Source organism: Arachis duranensis, chromosome 3 (assembly GCF_000817695.3).
Source record: "Arachis duranensis cultivar V14167 chromosome 3, aradu.V14167.gnm2.J7QH, whole genome shotgun sequence".
NCBI classification, from domain to species: domain Eukaryota; kingdom Viridiplantae; phylum Streptophyta; class Magnoliopsida; order Fabales; family Fabaceae; genus Arachis; species Arachis duranensis.
Window position 1 is genome coordinate 8,151,915 of NC_029774.3, and position 19,553 is coordinate 8,171,467.

Genomic DNA, 19,553 nt, shown 5'->3' on the forward strand with positions numbered 1-19,553 from the left:
ATAGTACTCGAAGGTCGGTGAGGTTGCTTGAGAAGAACCTGTCCAACATGAGCTTGATCGATGCTGAAGACAATGGACTTGAAAAGCTTGATGATGTTTCTGAGGAAATCATTAGTGTGTCTCAGCAAATTGAAGACTCTGCAGATACTGAAGAGGGTAATGTTTGGTTGTTAAATTGTGTAAATTGATTAATTCGATGTTATCTCAACTTCTGTAGCATGATTTTGATATATGTTGTATTTGGTACAGTGTCTGATGCAGGGGCTAGTGTGAAGACTGTGACTGATGTGGTTTCAGGAGAAACCAATGAACAAGAGGTCTGCTCTATGGAAATGAAAACTGAATCTGAATTGGTCAATGATTTGGGTTCAGAAGTGCAAGCAGTTTCTGTGGAAGAAATTGATGTTGAGCCTTTGTTGGAGGCTGAATCAGAACACAAGGGGTCAAGTTTGAAAGCTGATTCCGTGCCACGTGAAACAAATGTGAAATTGGAAGGAAGTTGTGAAGCACTGGAAGATTCGAATACAGTGGACCAAGCAATAGAGGAGAATGATGTGCATGGAGGCGATGAAGGTTTGTTCTTTTCTTTTTATAACAAGATTTTCTTATTGTTGTAGATCTACATGATAGAATCTTTCTGTTAAGTTATCTGAGCATGGTGGTCTTCACTTTGCAGGATCTGAGTTATCTGAAATAGAGGACGGTGACAAATCTGAAGATGAAAAGGGCCCAGCAAATTCTGATGCAGTTATTGAACTGAATTCATCCAATGTTTGTTCTTCTGATGAGCCCCAAGAAGAAGATTGTGAAGTCAAATTGCACTATTCTGATGAATTATCATCAGAAGTTGGTGAGAATCTAGAAGAAGAATCTGAAATCAAATTGGAGAACTGTGAAGAATCCATGGAAGAGGGATCGGAAAAGGTCAATGCATCTGACCTCTTCGATGTGCCTTCTGCTCAAGCCTCAGAAAATCTAACTGTTATTGATAATTCTGAGCTCTTGGAAAAATCCTCCACCATGGAGGAAGAGAAATTAATTGATGGTGCTTCTGATGTTATCGGCGCATCATCTTATGAAGAATCCAAGACAGGGGTTGAGGAAATGGATAGTAATGCTTCAGAAGAGGATTATGCAAATCCAAATTCTGAGAACTCTTCTGATGTTACTGAGAAAAGCAACAGTCTTGAAGATATCACTCTTCAAAATCACCAAGGAAAATTAGAAGAAACATCTGAGGATTTAGAAGAAAAGGATGCAAGTGCTGCTCAGATCTGCATTGAATCCTCCGCAGATGTTAACCATGTTACTCTTGAATCATCATTGGTCCATGTAGCTGTACGAGAAGCAGAAGAACAAAAGGACGATGAATCTGATCAATTGAAAGGTAATGACCAACATGAAGATTCTAATGATGATGCAGCTGCAGAAGAAATTGCAACACATGATGATTCATTGTCTCTGCCGATTCTCAATCCCGAAAAGCTAGTTGAAGATGATCTCTCATCAGAAGTTGTCATTGCAGATAAAGAACAACATCATGCAGTCGCAGAAGAAGTTGCAACTGATGATGCTTCACTCTCTGTGCTGAGTTTCAATTGTGACACAGCCGTTGAAGGTGATGTTTCATCAGTTGCCATTGCAGATAAAGAACAACATGAAGAATCTAATGTTCATGCAGTCGCAGAAGAAGTTCCCACTGATGATGCTTCACTCTCTGTGCTGAGTTTCAATTGTGACACAGCTGTTGAAGGTGATGTTTTATCAGTTGTCATTGCAGATAAAGAACAACATGAAGAATCTAATGTTCATGCAGTCGCAGAAGAAGTTGCCACTGATGATGCTTCACTCTCTCTGCTGAGTTTCAATTGTGACACAGCTGTTGAAGGTGATGTTTCATCAGTTGCCATTGCAGATAAAGAACAACATGAAGAATCTAATGTTCATGCAGTCGCAGAGGAGGTTGCCACTGATGATGCTTCACTCTCTGTGCTGAGCTTCAATTGTGACACAGCTGTTGAAGGTGATGTTTCATCAGTTGTCATTGATGATGCTTCGCTCTCTGTGCTGAGTTTCAAGTGTGACACAGCTGTTGAAGGTGATGTTTCATCAGTTGTCATTGCAGATAAAGAACAACATGAAGAATCTAATTTTCATGCAGTTGCAGAAGAAGTTGCAACTGATGATGCTTCATTGTCTGTGCTGAGTTTCAATTCGGACAAAGCTGTAGAAGGTGATGCTTCATCAGAAGTTTTCATTGAAGATAAAGAACAAAATGAAGAACCTAATGATGATTCAGCTGCAAAAGAAACAGCTATGGATGCTTCAATGCATATGCCGAGTTTCAACTCCAACACGCTGGTGAAAGCTTGTAATACTCCAATACAATCTGTTGTTGTTGAACAATCACAGGAAGAAACAAAGGGTGTTGCAAATGAGATTCAAACAGTGGACAGTGCTGTTGGTAAGAAGGAGAACCGAACCGATGATTTGCATCAAAAGAGTGTGAGAGAACTAAGGAAGATGTTAAAGAAGTTAGGGCTGAATAATAATAATGTTGCTGGGAAGGTGAGGCTGAATTTCTTATTCTATATCAGTTGTTAATTGCATTTTATTTTAAATCTATTTGAGTTATCAATTTTGCATTTAAGTGACATTCTTATTAAGTGTTGACTGTTCAACATGTGCAGGAAGTGGAGAGGAAAAGAACTGCACTGCAGGTGCTGCCAGAGAACCAGAATACTCCAAAGGCTAAGTGATTGGCTTGAACAAATTGTTTACCACAAGAGTTTTATATGGACGTTGGCTTGAACAAATTGTTTACCACAAGAGTTTATATGAACGTTTATGTAGTTTAGGAAGCAGTTTGAATGTCCAAATAATGTTTGCTTAGATAGTTGGATACAACATACGAGGGGAGGGTCCAAACTCTTGGTTTTGACCCTCATATGCACTATATTTTGCTTTTCTCAGTCAAGTTGCAGATTTTTATTGCAATTTCTGTTAGATATTATGTTTTTCTTATTATCATTTTAATGGAATATTTCTGTCTAGTATCTATGACACCTATTTACCATTCGCCTACTGTAATCTATTTTAATGTAATCTATTTTACTATGAAGTTCATCTTTCTCTCTTCTTTTAATATGAAAAACATCATTTATGTAAATTCAATATGGACAACGATCGATATAGCAATCATCTCTTACAAAAGATTATAAACATTCTCAATTTCCTTTTCTTTTTAAATTTTACACATTTGAATTTGAATGTAATACAGGAAATAATTTTTTTTTTAATATTAATGACAAAAAAAAGAATTTTGTGCAAAAATAGGATTAACACCCCCCTCCTTTTTAATATTAATTTTGTGATATACATCAAATTAATTTTATGCAATATATACCATTAACAAATAAAAAATAATAATTATAGTAAAAATATATTTAATTCTAGAATAGATAAATTATACGTTGTATATAGATTTCAAATTTTAATATTATTGTGTAATAAAAAATAATCAGCTAAAAAGTATCACAAACTGCAAATACATGGGTGCAACTTAGACTGGAGCAATCACAAAAAAGCCCAGACATGTGGGCTAGATGGCCCAAATTGCAAAGCGCAATACCGAGGAAGATCTGAACTTGAGCTCACCGTTTTCACAGCTCAACATACTGACACTTGCTCCCTCCGCAGACGGCGACGGAGCCTCCGCCGTGATTTCATACAGTACAGAACCACAGAGGCCCCTGCTCCTTTTCTCCGCCCTCAAAATACCACACTTTCATCGTTCACAGGTACGTATCCGCCACTGTATGAAACCCTACTTTTATAGTGCAGCTGGAGGAGACTCTCATGGAGGTTCCATCGAATGAGAATTTAGAGCAAACAGCGGCTTCCTCAGTCGACGCCGTTAATCCACACAGTGATGATGTGGTACCTGATTCTTCCAACCACAGGTACTTCATTGTTACCGGAGACTTCTTGTTTGTCCTTGATTCGTTTTTCTGATTCATTTCCTTGTTAGGGATGGTGAGCAAGATAGTGAGCAAAGGGATGATGATGTTTCTCGGGAAGAAGTGAGGAAGGTTCTAGAAGTCATTGCATCTACGGGGAAGTTCTGGTGCGAGTCGTTTTAGTAACTGAATTTTTGTTCCTTTAGGTTATGGCTGGTTTATGTGAGAAATATGATTATTGTTTTGTGTGTAACTGAACATTGTTAATGCACACGGTAAAAATTAAATATATAGATGTGAAATACAATACAATACAATGGAATAAGAAGATGTGAACTGATGTGGTACTATTTTGCATTGATTCTCCACAGAAATCTTTGCTTGTGCATGATGATAGTTCCAAAAAATTAAATATTAAGATCTGTGATGTACCAAACCCTGAACTGATGATAAGATTCCTGAAGGATCAAGTTCATGTTATTTTGTGTTTGATTGTCATAGTTAGCGACCGAGTTAGATGGCTGAGATTTTAGGGATTCTTTTGCCCCATCATCAATTAGGTGCTAAGGCCGTCTTTTGGCACCTTACCATCACTCTAGTTATTGGTTCATTGGTTGTTTCAGTGGACCTAGACTTGGAAATGGACCTTTATTTTTGAGTGCTAATGTGGTGCGCTTTCTGAATGACAGGCATGACTGGGATAAGCTCAAGACTATGCTATCTTTTCAGCTGAAGCAGGTATGGGGAGGTATGCTAGCATGCATTCTTGTGTATATTGTATTGGTTCTTAGTGGTATGCTAGCACGTAGTTTTTTTATACTTTGTAAGGTTTCATAATGTTATTAAACTTGTGTTATTCTAGCATGATAGTTCTTACTTTCAACACATGGTATGAAAAGCGACGTTGTTTTTGTTTGTTAATAGTCACCTTACACTTAAAGTGTTTTGTCTTTTTAATAATCCTTTCACCATATTTGTAATACAGGTATTAGCAGAGTACCCTGAGGCAAAAATGACTGGTGAACAGCAATATGCTTCTTTAGGAGAATCCTACTCTGAGGTGGTCAACAAGTTGGATGATGGTACCATATTGTTAGCCAAAAATCTATAGAGTAGACCAATCTTTGAAATTACTTTTGATAAAAGTTATTGAACTGAATTATTTGGAAATGTTAAAAATATCAATTTTATAGATTATCCAGCACCAAAATAGAACAACAACATTAACCAAATTTGTTAGACAATATGTTAATGAATTACGTAATTTCTGGTAATTCTTAATTTTCAAATTCTTGTAGTAGTTTTGATTACGCCTATTTGTTGTTTCTAGGGTTTAACTCGAACCTATAGCAGTTGTTTGGTAGAAGATTAGCAATGAAAGAAAAGCTTCCAAGGCTTAGCATGAGCTGTATTGATCATTGAGTTGATAACTCATTCATACATGTTTAAATGAAATTCACTCCATCTTATTTGATGCTATAATGAAGTAGCCTTCGTTTAGCTGTTAGAACAATGTTTCTTATTTTATGGTAAACTTCTATATTCAACCCAGGCACCTTCATTCATATTGCACACCAAATCTCCTAAGTCTAAAAATCATCTCTTTTCAGAATGTGTACACTGTCTGTTAATTACTTAGGTTCCTATTTTAAGTGTTTATTCTGTTCTTGGTTCACTAAACTATTTTGGTAATTTATCTGGATTGTAGCGCTTACTTGTTTCATTGAAGGCCCTCCCTTTACATTGCAAAGGCTTTGTGAGGTATATCCAGTTCTTTTGTACGTTGTCCAATAGCATATTGGAGCATATCTGTTCAACATTATAACATGGTTACATAAAATAATGTTTGTCTGATATTGCACCGAGCAGATCCTATTGGATGCAAAAGGCATTTATCCACATCTTTTGAAGCTTGCTTTGGCCCTGGAAAAGGTATCCTTCATCGAAGCAAATCAAATCCTGTATTTGGAACTGTTTAATGATTCATTTTATAATCAGTTATCAACTCATATGTTGTTTGATGAAAGCAATGTTTCTCGGCTTATGTCTGGTGTTTCATTTGTAGAACTTGTTAGTTACATCCACATTGACAATATCTACTGATCCATTTCCACAAGCAACAACAGTACACGAGCTAGATGAGCAAGAGAATGCAAATGAAAAACAACAGCTGCAACTCGATGGCATAGAAAATGGCACTGAACCTCCGGTAGCTGACAAGGATGAAGTGATGGCTGAGGCAGATACAGGTGAGGATATGACCATTGACACAGTTGCTTCGGAAGACGCTAAATCATCAGAAACAAAGTCTGAGCCAGATGCTAATAATGCATAGCCTTTGTTTTGTGTTCAATGTTGTATGTTAAATCCATTACTTGATATGAGTATTTGATCCGTATGTTTTCTGCTGTTGAGCACGAACTGCTATGAGGACATTATGGACGTTGATCATTCAGTGTTAATCCTTATATTTTCGAATTTCTTAGCACTCGAAATCAGGACTTTGTATCTCTTAGATGCTATGATTGTATTGGTGGCATGAGGATCAAGATCTCAGTGCAGCATGCTTTTTAATCTTCTGAAGCTATTTTACACATCTGTCATCCTCATTACTCCGAAGCTACATTTTTTATTGATTGGTTTTCACTTTTCCGCAATCAATGCCTCCTTTTGGTTAAGAAATTGAATTAGGTCTGGTACAATCCGAATCTTTAGAGGAAGGGTTTCTTATGTGAAATATTTTTCTGATGGGCCCGATCTTTATTATTGATCAGGGAATGAGAACTGGGTTCTACTTCTACAATATTATTCGTGCACTAAATATTTTTTATACTCATATAAAAATATAGTTATAATTAAATTATATATTTGGATTGTTTTTCTAATTAACAAAAGAACATATTGGTTGTTAAGGAAATATTATTGCTAAAGTGATGTTTATTATAAAAGATATATACACGATAAGATTGGTTTTACATGTATATTAATACACGAAACAAAAGTATTATCTATATATTAAAATTTAATTATTAAATCAGTTTATATTTGTGTATATTTATATTTTTAGTATAACTAGGCATCTTTTAAATATTGTCTTTTTATTCAGTTTTAAAAAAGATTAAAATAAAAAACGAATAATTTTTTTAATTTTTTGAACAATTGAAATGTAAAAATGAGTATTTAAATTAATTAAATAATAATAAATTCTTAAAATGATCGATTAAAAACTGAATTTTAAAGAATAAGTAGTATTTTTCTTATATTTTTTATTTATATATTTTTTAATTAAATAATATCTATTAGAATAATCAAATTTGACGTAGTAGAATAATTAAATATACAATTGACTAATAATTAAATTTATATTAAATACACATGTAGTGGCTGATTTTTAATATAGTAAAAACAAATGAATGAATATTAGACACGATTAGGTTGTGCACATTTTTTTTTTACGGGATGATTAATCTGAAATTCCGTCCACGTATGTTGGGCGGCTTAAATATCTTCTCCCTCTAATCTGGTACAAACAATTATGCTTGCTTGCCATTAAATTCAATTTTGCTTCAGCTCCCACTCCAAGACGTAAAATAACCACGTGTCGAAAGGAGTGTGAAGGGAAGAAAATCAAAATTTGGATGCAGTATACGTTGACAAATGACAACTTATTTTTTAATGTATTGACTCTGAAGGGGTGTAATGCCAGACATGATTGAATATATATGTTGTATACGGTCGTGAAAAAAAATATAAAACAACATTACTATTATTGTTTTATATTTTTTTAAAATTAAAAGTAGTAAAATACAAAATGTCAGTGTTGTTTTATATCAAATTTTTCACGTAGGTGTAAAATAAAAAAATTACTAATATTTTTGAAAAATACCTAATCATTTCGATGTTTAAAAAATTTGACGAAATCAATATGTTGACGTTGACGAATTAACCATTTATTAATTATTAACCTGTTTATGCCAAATTGAAAGATTATTAGCTTACTATTTATTTCCTTCAAGGATCCATGCACAAATTTGCCTGCATTTAGATACACTATTATGAGCCAAGAGAGATTGTTTCGGAGAAGCTTATTATGAATGAGAAGAAACATCGATAAAAAATTAAAAACAATCAAACACGAGAAGATGGATCGCATGATGATGATGATAGAGGAGTGTTGGATAAAGTGAAAGAAAGACACAGAATGCGTGCGTATGAAGAAGAAGGGAGATAGATGCTCGTTTTCTCATGCTTCGGTCGGAATACGAACGCAATAATGTGTACTTCTCAGCCTCAAACTTTTTCTCTTCCCTCTCCGATCCCGAATTGGCCTCACGGTAACATCCTTCTCTTCACGTTTTTCATTGTATGCGCCTTCCAATGAAATTACTTTCCTCTTTTACCCTTCCTTGATTTAGAAATCAAATTCCTCAGTTCTATTCGGTGTTGTGTACTAGATTATTATGATTAACAATGCATTATATAAATCAATAGCATATATTAGTAGGAAGGACCTTTTTTTTGAAAGGAAAAATTAACTTAGGTCTCTAAAATCTATGGTTACAGGAGGAAGTTTTGCTTCTGGATTTGCAAATCTTGGTGAAATAGAAGCTTTCAAGGTCTCTAATTTTGAGTTCATTTGGAGCAGCAATGCTATGCAGGACAAAAAGAATGCTGTTGTGTTCTATAAGCCTGTCGAAATACCTCAGGGTTTCCACATCCTTGGCCATTATTGTCAACCTAGCAACAAGCCTTTAAGGGGTTTTGTGCTTGTTGCTAAGGAAGTTGAAACTAATCATTGCGATGATCACGACAAGCTACCTCCCCTGAGGAATCCCCTGAATTTTGAGTTAGTTTGGAGTTCGAATGCAGGAAATCGTGAAACTCTGAGTGGTTGTGGTTACTTTTGGATACCTGAGCCTCCAGAAGGTTACAAGGCAGTTGGATACTTGGTTACTGACAATCCTAATAAGCCTCAGTTGGATGAAATCTGCTGTGTTCGTTCTGACCTCACTGATAAATGCGAGCCTTACCGCCTATTACTCGCTGTAAATTCTAAAATTCCAGAGCTTTCTTTTCAGGCTTGGAACTTGAGACCTTGTGATCGCAGCGTGCAAGGGCAAGGAGTTCCAGTTGGGTCCTTTTTCTGTAGTAACGGATGCTGGAACATCGGTGAAGAGCTTCCAATTGCATGCTTGAGGAACCTAAATCCTGTTCAACAAACAATGCCAAACCTGGAACAGATACATGCACTTATCCAGCATTATGGTCCTACCATTTTCTTTCATCCGGAAGAAGTTTACTTGCCATCTTCTGTGGTCTGGTATTTCAACAATGGAGCTTGCTTGTACAGAAAGGGTGTGACTACAGGCGAGGCAATTGATGAAACCGGCTCAAATCTACCTCGTGGAGGAACGAATGACAAGGAGTTTTGGATAGACTTGCCAAGTGATGATAGAAAGGACTTTCTCAAACGTGGGGACTTGCAAAGTGCAAGGCTTTATGTTCATGTGAAGCCGGCACTTGGTGGAACTTTCACAGACATTGCAATGTGGATTTTCTGTCCATTCAATGGACCAGCCACTCTTAAAATTGGAATGAAAAACATACCTTTAAGCAAGATTGGAGAGCATGTTGGTGATTGGGAGCATTTCACACTTAGAATATGCAATTTCAATGGAGAATTATACAGTATATACTACTCACAGCATAGTGGGGGAGAATGGGTTGATGCATATGATTTAGAATACATTGATGGAAACAAAGCTATTGTTTACTCTTCAAAAAATGGGCATGCTAGTTACCCTCATCCTGGAACCTTTATCCAAGGTTCTTCAAAACTTGGAGTTGGGATCAGAAACGATGCGTGTCGAAGCAACTTTTATGTGAATTCAAGTGTTCACTATGAGATTGTTGCAGCTGAATATCTTGGAGATGCTGTCAAGGAGCCTCTGTGGTTGCAGTATATGAGAGAGTGGGGGCCAAAAATCGTTTATGATTCGAGAACTGAGATTGATAGGATAATCGATGCGCTTCCGCGAATGCTTCGGTTCTCAGTGAAGAACTTCTTTAACAAGCTTCCAGTGGAGCTGTATGGTGAGGAAGGTCCTACAGGGCCAAAAGAGAAAAACAATTGGACAGGAGATGAAAGATGGTGATTTTTTTTCTTCTTCTATTTTTCTGTTTATGTAACATTTGATTGGTTTGTTAACACTGCAAATTATAGGCTGGTAACATTGTAGTTTATGTATACATTCAAATTATACACACGTACACAGTTAGGGAAGAAGGGGGGCAAAATTATGTTGTAGTTTTTTGGGTGGTGCTTCCCTTGTTGGGTGTTCTAACTTGGGACAGTCATTGATTTGTACATTACGGATATAAAGCAAAATTTATAAAGATTCAATCATTGACAATAATATAAGAATTCTTTCTCTTTCTGGCTTTGAAATTTGTTTTCCTAGTTTCGAGTGGTTGAATGGAATCAGGTAAAAGAATCACAAAAAGACTATTCTATGTGCGAAAGCTTAAATAAGTTTTCGAATCTCGATCAGAAACAACTGATGAAGGTACCCCGTGCAGTCATACTATCTCTTAAATGTATATCCGTGCAAACCTTTCCAATGTATAAACAACTTGAATTAGAAGAAAATGCGCAACTCAGTGAACATTGCCGTTGACACCATTGAAAACAATGAAGTGAAGGGATGATAACTTACGATTCCACGCAGGGTGTACTACAGAGGTGATTTGTTCATGTATTGGAACAATCAAGCATTTTTAGTTTGATCTAAGTCTTCGAAAAACATAATTTTAGTTTGAAGTCATCAAGTTTAACATCAAAACAAAGTTTTTATAAAAATAGCACCAATTTCTATTATTCTTAACATTTAATTTCATTCAAATTTTCATAAATTTGAGATGTTTGCGATACTAATGTGAACTATTAGCGACTTTTTAGGATTGAAAAATTTATGTGGGTGAATTACACACAGTGGATTAACATGTCCTATGTATAACTTAGATGTTAAAGTTCAGCGGCTTACATTCAGTTAAAATTAGGGTTTATTTTTCGACAAATTTTCTCTCAATAACTAGCGTCAAATTTTTTGACAATTTTCTATCGGTAATTAGAACCTATTAAAATTTAAAATTTATATTAAAAATAAGTTTGATTATACATGTATTTATATACAAATATATAGTAATTAATATTTTACAAGCACATGATAAATATTCTCTTTATTTTCTATTCCTAAAATTTTGGTAAAAACATATAAACAAATCAAATGGGAATCAATACTACGCAAATGTCCTAAAATAAAATGATTTTATTTCTATGTAAATCGAATCAACTAAATTCGATTTACGTTTTTTTAATGTAAATTGAATTTTACTACTTCTGCAGCATATACATATAAATCAAATTTAGTTTATTTGATTTAATACTGATACAGATTATTATTGAAAGTTAATTGTTTATTATTTTATTTATTTTATATTAACTTTAAACATAAATGTGAATTAGAAAATATCTACATTTAGATTCAAATAAAATATCAAAAAAATCAAAATGAATAATAATTGAAATCCAATTTTTATGTTTTAGTTCAAATTTCAGAAAATCTATATTTTTATAAACTTATGAATGTGTAAAACAGAACATTAAATTTCTAAAAATTTATTAAAAATTATCATTTGACTCATTAGCATCTAAAAAATTATTATTGGGACTTTTGATGTTGAAAAATTAATATAAAATATAGTCCTCCAAGATAACATAGGAGTTAAAACTTGATTTTAGAATTAGAAGTAATATATAATGACCAACTATATTTATACAATATGTAATTTAAGAAATAATTAAAATACTATATCAATTAAATTATTATTTAATTTGTAAAATTAAATATAAAACTTATGTTTTGATGATTTTATACTCTGAAAAATCCAAGTTTAAGTTAGAATTAATATTATCAAAGTAATAAGTTTTATACTTAATTTCACAAATTAAATAATAATTTAATTGATATAGTATTTTCATTAATATTATCTAAAATGCAGGAATGTAAATTGGACAATGAAAATAAAGAATACTTGAAAAATAAATTTACTTGAAAAGTAAAGTTTACAAAAAGATAAATTGAAAGAATGAAAAGATAGAAGGAACCCTACAGAAAAGTTATTCCATTGCAGACTCAGGAATTCCATGGAATGTGAGTGTACTCGAGTATTTTTCTGAGTTAAAGTTCCAACCCGTATTTTCTAAGACTTCCTAGTATTTATAATCTATTTTTGGTAACTGTCAATTAATTACAATTAATTACAATATCACAACCTTGAATGCATTCTCCTTAGTAACCGTTTCTGCCTAATCCTTTCTCATGATTTTCTCACGTGATAGAAGTCCTTAACTTCTCCGCTACCGTAATTACTCGAATCACTTATTTGAATAATTTATCTCGAATATCTGACTTCGAATATCTTGTTCGATTGGACTTGCTCGATTTATCGGAAAGGCCCTGCAATCGAATCCATGTCGAGAACCTCCGTCCAATACTTGCGCATATGTCTTTTCAAAAACTGCTCATGTCTTCAACCGCTTTACCACTTCGAACCATTTACTTTCACCGAGAATATTTTTCCGATTAACAAATAAATGACAAAATAACATGTTTTATATTTTTTAAAAATTAAAAGTAGTAAAATACAAAATGTCATTGTTGTTTTATAATTTTTTAAATTTAAAAAATATAATAAATGAATGTCGAATTGTGTTTATATCAAATTTTTCCCGTAGGTGTCAAAATAAAAAAAAAATACTAATATTTTTGAAAAATACCTAAATTATTTCGATGTTTAAAAAATTTGATTTCCTAGTTTCGGGTGGTTGAATGGTTGCTGTATATGAGAGAGTGGGGGCCAAAAATCGTTTATGATTCGAGAACTGAGATTGATAGGATAATCGATGCGCTTCCGCGAATGCTTCGGTTCTCAGTGAAGAACTTCTTTAACAAGCTTCCAGTGGAGCTGTATGGTGAGGAAGGTCCTACAGGGCCAAAAGAGAAAAACAATTGGACAGGAGATGAAAGATGGTGATTTTTTTGTTTTCTTCTTCTATTTTTCTGCTTATGTAACATTTGATTGGTTTGATTAACCCAGCAAATTCTAGGCTGGTAACATTGTAGTTTGTGTATACATTCAAATTATACATACGCACACAGTGAGGGAAGAAAAGAGGAGGGGGCAAAATTATGTTGTAGTTTTTTGAGCGGTGCTTCCCTTGTTGGGTGTTCTGACTTGGGAGTTGGGACAGTCATTGATTTGTACTTTACGGATGTAAAGCAAAATTTCTTAGGATTCAATCATTGATAATAATATAAGAATTCTTTCTCTTTCTGCCTTTGAAATTTGTTTTCCTAGTTTCGGGTGGTTGAATGGTATCAGGTCACAGAATCACAAAAATACTATTCTCTGCAAAAGCTTAAATAAGTTTCTCCTAGGGAGAAAAATACTTTTGGTTTCGAAAATTTTTTTTTATTATTTCTTTTCTCGTATTAAGATTTGGTTTGGTAGAGGTATTTGTGTTTTTAAAAAGCACAAATATTCGTTTTACGTTTGGTAAATGAAAAAGTTTATGTATTTATACTTATATTTTTTAAAAATTAGGAGTATTTTTAAAAATATTTAAGGAGAAACTTTTAAAATTAATTTATACTTATCAAAATTAAAAAATCTAATATAACCTCATACATTAATTAATATCTAAATTTAATTCTTATATTAATATTTGTTATAGTATTTTAAATTTAAAAAGTTATTTTACCAAATGCATTTATTATTATTTGTGTTTATTAAAAGTTATTTAAATTTAAATTATCAAACACAGATACTACAATTTTCAAAAGGCTAATTTTTAAAAACTAGCTTTTATAAGTTACTTTTAAAAAGTAAAAATTTTACTAAACTAAGTTTAGGAGACAGTTTGGATAAACTTTTTAAATAAACTCTTTTGAAAAAAGAGTTTAAAGTATAAGAACTTTTATTAATAGTAATTTATAAATAAGTTATTTTGTATTTGAAAAGTTATTATAGAAGTACTTATTTTAAAATTGTGTATTAAATAAGAATGATAAAATAGCTTTTGAAAAAGAGAGAAGTCAAATTTTTTAACTTTTTCAAAAACTCTTAAATAACTTTTTGGGAAGTTAAAGCATATATATAAAAAATTGTACTAAACACTATTAATATAACTTTTTATAAGTCAAAGTCGAAAAAAGTAACTTTCGAGCTTTTCCAATCGGACCCTAAGTAGTGACATAACGATTAATACGATTAAGTGTGTGTTTGGATTACAGTTTACAAATGGGAGTTTGAATAAAATTGATTTTGCAAACTTGATTACGATGAAAAATAAGTTTGTGTTAAAGTGATTTATATTTGGCAATCTTTGTATCAAAATAAATTATAGCAAAAAAAAAATGTTGTTTGGATTATACTACTCAAAATCACTTTTAGATAAGAAAATTACTAAAATAGACACCAACTTAAATATTTTTTGTATATTATCTTATCATTTTAATTTAGATATTTGAATAGATCTTATTAATTAATTCTATGATAAAATTAATATTTATACATTAAAATAAAAATAATATATAAAAATTAGCAAAATATATTTTTAATTAAAACTAACAAAATATAAATTTTAGAGAGTACTAAGAATAATAAAAAAATTAAATATTTATTTTGGTAGTAATTGAAATAAATCAAAAAAATTTTATGATATTTTTTATATAGTATATTTTTAGTACTCTTATTACTCTTATTTTTTAGTATATTTTTAGTAACATGCATAAAGGATAAAGTTGGTAAAAAGTAAATAAAGATGGAGTATTGATGACTAAAAGCCCGTTGGTGAAACGCAGAAGCTCAAAATTGTAGCTTCTTGTAAACGTGGTTTTAAAAGCAAAATCACTTCTGCATTCGTGAATCAAAAGTTTGCCAAAACCAAAAATTGAAGCTTTCAAGACGTGCTTCTTCTCTTGTAACGCGTTTGCCAAACACACCCTAAGACTTGATTTGATACACGTTTTACTTTTTGAAAATGGCTTATGAAAGCTATAGCAGCCGTAAAAGAAACCACTTTTATTGGATGGACTTTCAACCTTTTTGGACCTGATTTTTTATGTTGAACAACTTTCGATAAGTACAAGTATCATAATTATGTTGAGTAAAACAACTTTTAAAATTAAAAAGGGAGCAATGCTAGGGGCCAGTAACATTTATAATTGGTAGCCATCAACTAGCCATCAATGATGATTTGATGGTGTGAGATTGGTGTGAGATTTCATCTAATGGCTCACCTTTCTCTGCTGGTTACATGCTGGGCAAAATGCAATAAAATTACTGACCCCTTAGACTTTTCCTTAAAAAGGACCATAATAAATATAAAAGTTAAATTTAAAAATTATTTAATGTATAAAATTATATTAGATTTTTTAGTTTTGATAAACACAAATTTTAAAAATATTTTTATCTTTTAAAAATAACAAATAAAAATACATAATTTTTTTTAATTTACTAAATATAGATGAAGAGCTTGTCTTTTAAAAAACACAAATACCTCTTTAAATTTTTTTTATCAAGCCAAGCCTTAGATGCTGATGTAGCATAACAATTAGAAGGAGCAATTTTTGTCTAGAATCTCCAAGTTCGGTGAAGCAATTTGCTGTACGTAGTTTGGATGCAAGGGAAAGACAAGGCGAAGAACATTATAGGATACAGTTGGTGTATGAAGAAATTCCTAAATTCTGACTGTTTTGATAATTTAGTGTGATGAGTTTGAAAAATTTTAAATTAAAATTAATGATGATCAAATATTATTAACATAATTAACTGTAAAATTATTAATTTAATCTTTAATTCACACTTACTAATTAGTAATTTTGTTGTGCAGATTTTGTTGTTGGACCGAAAAATTGACTAGCCCAACATGAAGCGAAACATTTAACTTTGTCCAAAATTTGCAATATAATGTGTGGCTGAATCAGTGTTTTGTTTATTGGGTTAGATTGATTTAAACAAGCCCAAGAACTACTATTTGCTACAAGACCAAAAGAGTTGGTCCGAAAGTAAAGAAAAGAAAATGGGGCATAATACTTTCTTTACTCTTTTAATTTAATGAAATCCATTTTCTTTAATAATAATGCTGTCCAATAGATTCTACACCCTTTACTTGATGGAATTCAAATTTTTATTAAGAGTTAAATGCAGACATTGAAATCATGAGAGAGAAATTAGCATTTGATTTGATTGTGATCATCAATGCTACACGCTACCTAAAGCAAAAAAAGGAAGAAAATGAATTTAGTTTAATTCATTTGTTCAAATCCATTGAATGCTTTTCTTTCTTCTCTTTTTTCTCTCTCTACTCTTTCTTCTCACTCTCGGTCATTTCATAGAGAAAGTATGAAAGCTATGGCAAGCTACCGAAGAGAAGAAGAAGCAAGTAACAAGACCATTGTAATGATGGCAAGAAAAAGAAAATAAAAAGTATGTTGTGGCTGAAATCTTCACCACAAATGGTAAGATTTGGTGAAGAGATCTCAACTTCTCCATACAAAAAATGGAAGAAGATCCATTCGGTCAAAGGAAGAAGATCCTTAAGGGAAGGCTTGTCTCAGCTTTTGATCAACCACCACAGGAGGTAGCTACTGTGGCTACGTGGAGAAGATGCAGAAGTTAGAGCAGAAGAAACTGTCATCATCAAGAACTCATCAAGGGCTAGGGATCCTTCTTGGAGTGCAAGTCAAGATGGATGGCTCGGATTGATGAAGCTTGGTGTAAAAGAAAGACACAGAGGTAATTGCATATTGGGTTTTACATTCAGTTTTCTCACCTCTCTCTCTGGCCGAACCGGTTTGCATGAAGAAGAAGAAGCTGGCTCGGTTCAAGAACTTCAATCTTGGAGGCTTCCCCTTCTATAAATAAGGGAGAACAGTCAGGGCTTGAAGTAAGGAGTGAGAGTACAAGGCACAGAGTTCTCATAGCTACCTAAGCTAACAGAAGTTATTCTCCTTCAATATTTTCTGTTTTGTAATTTTCTGTTTAATTTTGTCTGTCTTGAGTCTCATAAAAAAAGGCAAATAGTGAGGTTTGTATGAAAAAGTCATAGAGCGAAAAAAGGCAGAGAGTGCAAAATTAAAAGAAAAAGCCATAGATGTCCTTAGAGGTCCTTTGTACATCTTTGTTGTGTTTCATGATTCTGTGAGAATCTCCTTGCAAGTTGGGTTAGCACTTAGTAGTTGAAAACTTGGCTGTGACCAACTCAAGTTCAGGATTGGGGTTTAGATTCTAGACTTGTCCCGGATATGAAGGGTAGTTTCTAGGGAGAATTGGTGTATGTAATCATGAAGATTATAGTGAAATTTCATCATTATTGTGATGGAGACTGGATGTAGACTGCATTGCACTAGGCAGCTGAACCAGGATATATCGTGCTGTGATTCTCTCTCTTTCTTCTACTCCATTTCTATTTCTGCTGCATAGGAAATAAAACCAAAAAAGTATCTCGTGCCGGGTAACGAGATAAAAAGAAAAGTCTCGTGACTGGGTATGAGACAAAATCAAAAAGTCTGCAGAAGTTGTTTCAACGACCAGCAAGTTTTAATAAGAAAAAAGGGGCTAAGATTGAACTCCCCCTTTTCTTAGCCACTGAAAAACCATCACGGTGTATAGTGCTATGAAGCACAGACATTTCGTTGAGTTTTTGTGTACGCGTGTCGGACACATTTTGGATACGACACTTACTGACACTCGTCCAACACGCAATCACGCATGTCTGCTGTGTTCAACCGTGTTTTAATAAAAAATAAAACTTTTTTCTCCGAACACGTTTGAACACGCCTAAATACCATCATGTGTCAGCGTGTCCAATCTTATTCTTAACATATATTCTTAAAACAAATTTAGATATAGTATATATTATTATTTATTAAAATAAAAAATATTTTAAATACTCGATATAATTAAAATAAGACATTAAAAATAATTAAAAATTTAATTTATATTTTAATATTAATAAAATATCAAAATATTATTATGATTTATCTAAAAAATACATTATATTTTATATGTATGTGTATTCCTGTGTTATGCATGTAAGATTTTAAATTTCGCGTGTCAGTGTGTCTTAGCTTGTATCGTATCGTGTTCTATATCTGTGTCGGTGTCTATTCATCGTAGCTATAAACAAAAAGTGATGCCAGGTGTTGCTGACTCTGCTATATATATAAAAGCTTACCCATCATCAATTGATTTAATTTTGGGTTTTGTGAACAAAGTGCTTGAATAATAACAATTTCTGGTAATGTTAGCGAATTGAAAAAAAAAAAGTCATAAAAATTGTGTTTGGAATTGAAACATGAACACATTTATTTTGTTTAAGAAAGATCTTTTTATGCTTTTCATTCTTTCAAAAATAGTGATAATTAAAGTCAAAGGCAATTTTATTTGCCTCTATATATTTATGTCTTATCTTAATTGCTTAACATAATTGATGAGTTTGGAAAACTCTTGTTTAATTTTGATGATGAACAAACATTATTAAATATTTTAATTACAAAATTATTAATTTGATCTTAATTCATATTTGCTTAATTAATAATTTTGTTGTGCAGATTTTGTGTTGGGCCGAAAATAAAATTCTGGTTTAAACCCAATTATAAGCCTTGCTACATGTTTCTCATGCTATGAAGCTGAATTATTAATTGGGCCAGAATGAATGTTATTGATGCAAGCCCAAAATGAATGCTTTCTTATGTGCTCAATGCTTAATCCAAAAATTTACCAGGAAAGCAAATGTTATAAGTGGGCCAAAATTCAATAGTATCATAAAGCCCAATTTGTTTTATGCATGCCATGGTCCGAAAGAAAAATGAAATTGGGGCACAATGGTTAAAATAATAAAAACCCAAGACATTGAATCTTGGTTGCATGCTTCCAACGGACTTCACACTTTAACTTGTGAAGGAACTCAAATTTTATCAAGTTAAGTTAATGCAGTCCTTGGAAATATGAGAGAGAAAAGGTCAAAGTGATTTTATGGCAATTAATGGTAGTTTACACGTTACTACACAAAGCATGGAGAAGTGCACCTAATTACTTTATTCATCATAACACTCATAGCTTTGCTTTTATTTTCTCTTTCTTCTCTCTCTCTTTCTCTTCTCTTCGGTCATTAACCAGGAAACCATGGAAGCTACATTAAGCTACTATCACCGAAAAGAAGGAGTTGCATGCATAAAGACCATCAAATTAATGATGGCAAGAAAAAAAAACCAAAAGTATATTGTGGCTGAGATAATCACCAAATGTGGTTAGATTTGGTGAGGTAATCTCGGATCCTTCATACTCAAAAAGAAGGATGAAGATTCGGCCAGCAAGGGAGATTCTTGAAGCATGGCTTGTCTTTGATTCTGCTCAACCACCACAGGAAGTAGCTAGAGTGGCAAAGTGATGGTTGAGACAGAGATTGAAGCAGATGAAGTCATCATCATCATGAAGCATCAAGGGCCAGAAATCCATCTTGGAGAG

At 32.8% G+C, this 19,553-nt stretch overlaps 3 protein-coding genes across 3 annotated transcripts in view; all 3 read left to right on the forward strand.

Moving 5' to 3' along the window:
• The window catches only part of LOC107477414 (helicase SWR1), a 3,965-nt gene extending 844 nt beyond the window's left edge, over positions 1-3,121 (forward strand). Inside the window, exons 3-6 of the mRNA XM_016097425.3 lie at positions 7-156; positions 250-573; positions 677-2,568; positions 2,691-3,121. Coding sequence (XP_015952911.2) covers positions 7-156; positions 250-573; positions 677-2,568; positions 2,691-2,759 — 2,435 coding nt within the window. The 3' untranslated portion in view covers positions 2,760-3,121. The remainder of the gene's footprint in view (positions 1-6; positions 157-249; positions 574-676; positions 2,569-2,690) is intronic.
• A 683-nt stretch (positions 3,122-3,804) lies between these two features.
• On the forward strand, positions 3,805-6,533 carry LOC107477337 (uncharacterized). Its single transcript, XM_016097330.3, has 7 exons — positions 3,805-3,962; positions 4,031-4,126; positions 4,649-4,697; positions 4,945-5,041; positions 5,668-5,720; positions 5,829-5,891; positions 6,025-6,533. The coding sequence occupies exons 1-7, from the start codon at positions 3,859-3,861 to the stop codon at positions 6,292-6,294; spliced, it is 732 nt and encodes a 243-aa protein (XP_015952816.1). The 5' UTR covers positions 3,805-3,858; the 3' UTR covers positions 6,295-6,533.
• Positions 6,534-7,980: 1,447 nt separating this feature from the next.
• On the forward strand, positions 7,981-10,374 carry LOC107477436 (hypothetical protein At1g04090). Its single transcript, XM_016097449.3, has 2 exons — positions 7,981-8,293; positions 8,523-10,374. The coding sequence occupies exons 1-2, from the start codon at positions 8,191-8,193 to the stop codon at positions 10,112-10,114; spliced, it is 1,695 nt and encodes a 564-aa protein (XP_015952935.1). The 5' UTR covers positions 7,981-8,190; the 3' UTR covers positions 10,115-10,374.
• Positions 10,375-19,553: the final 9,179 nt, after the last annotated feature.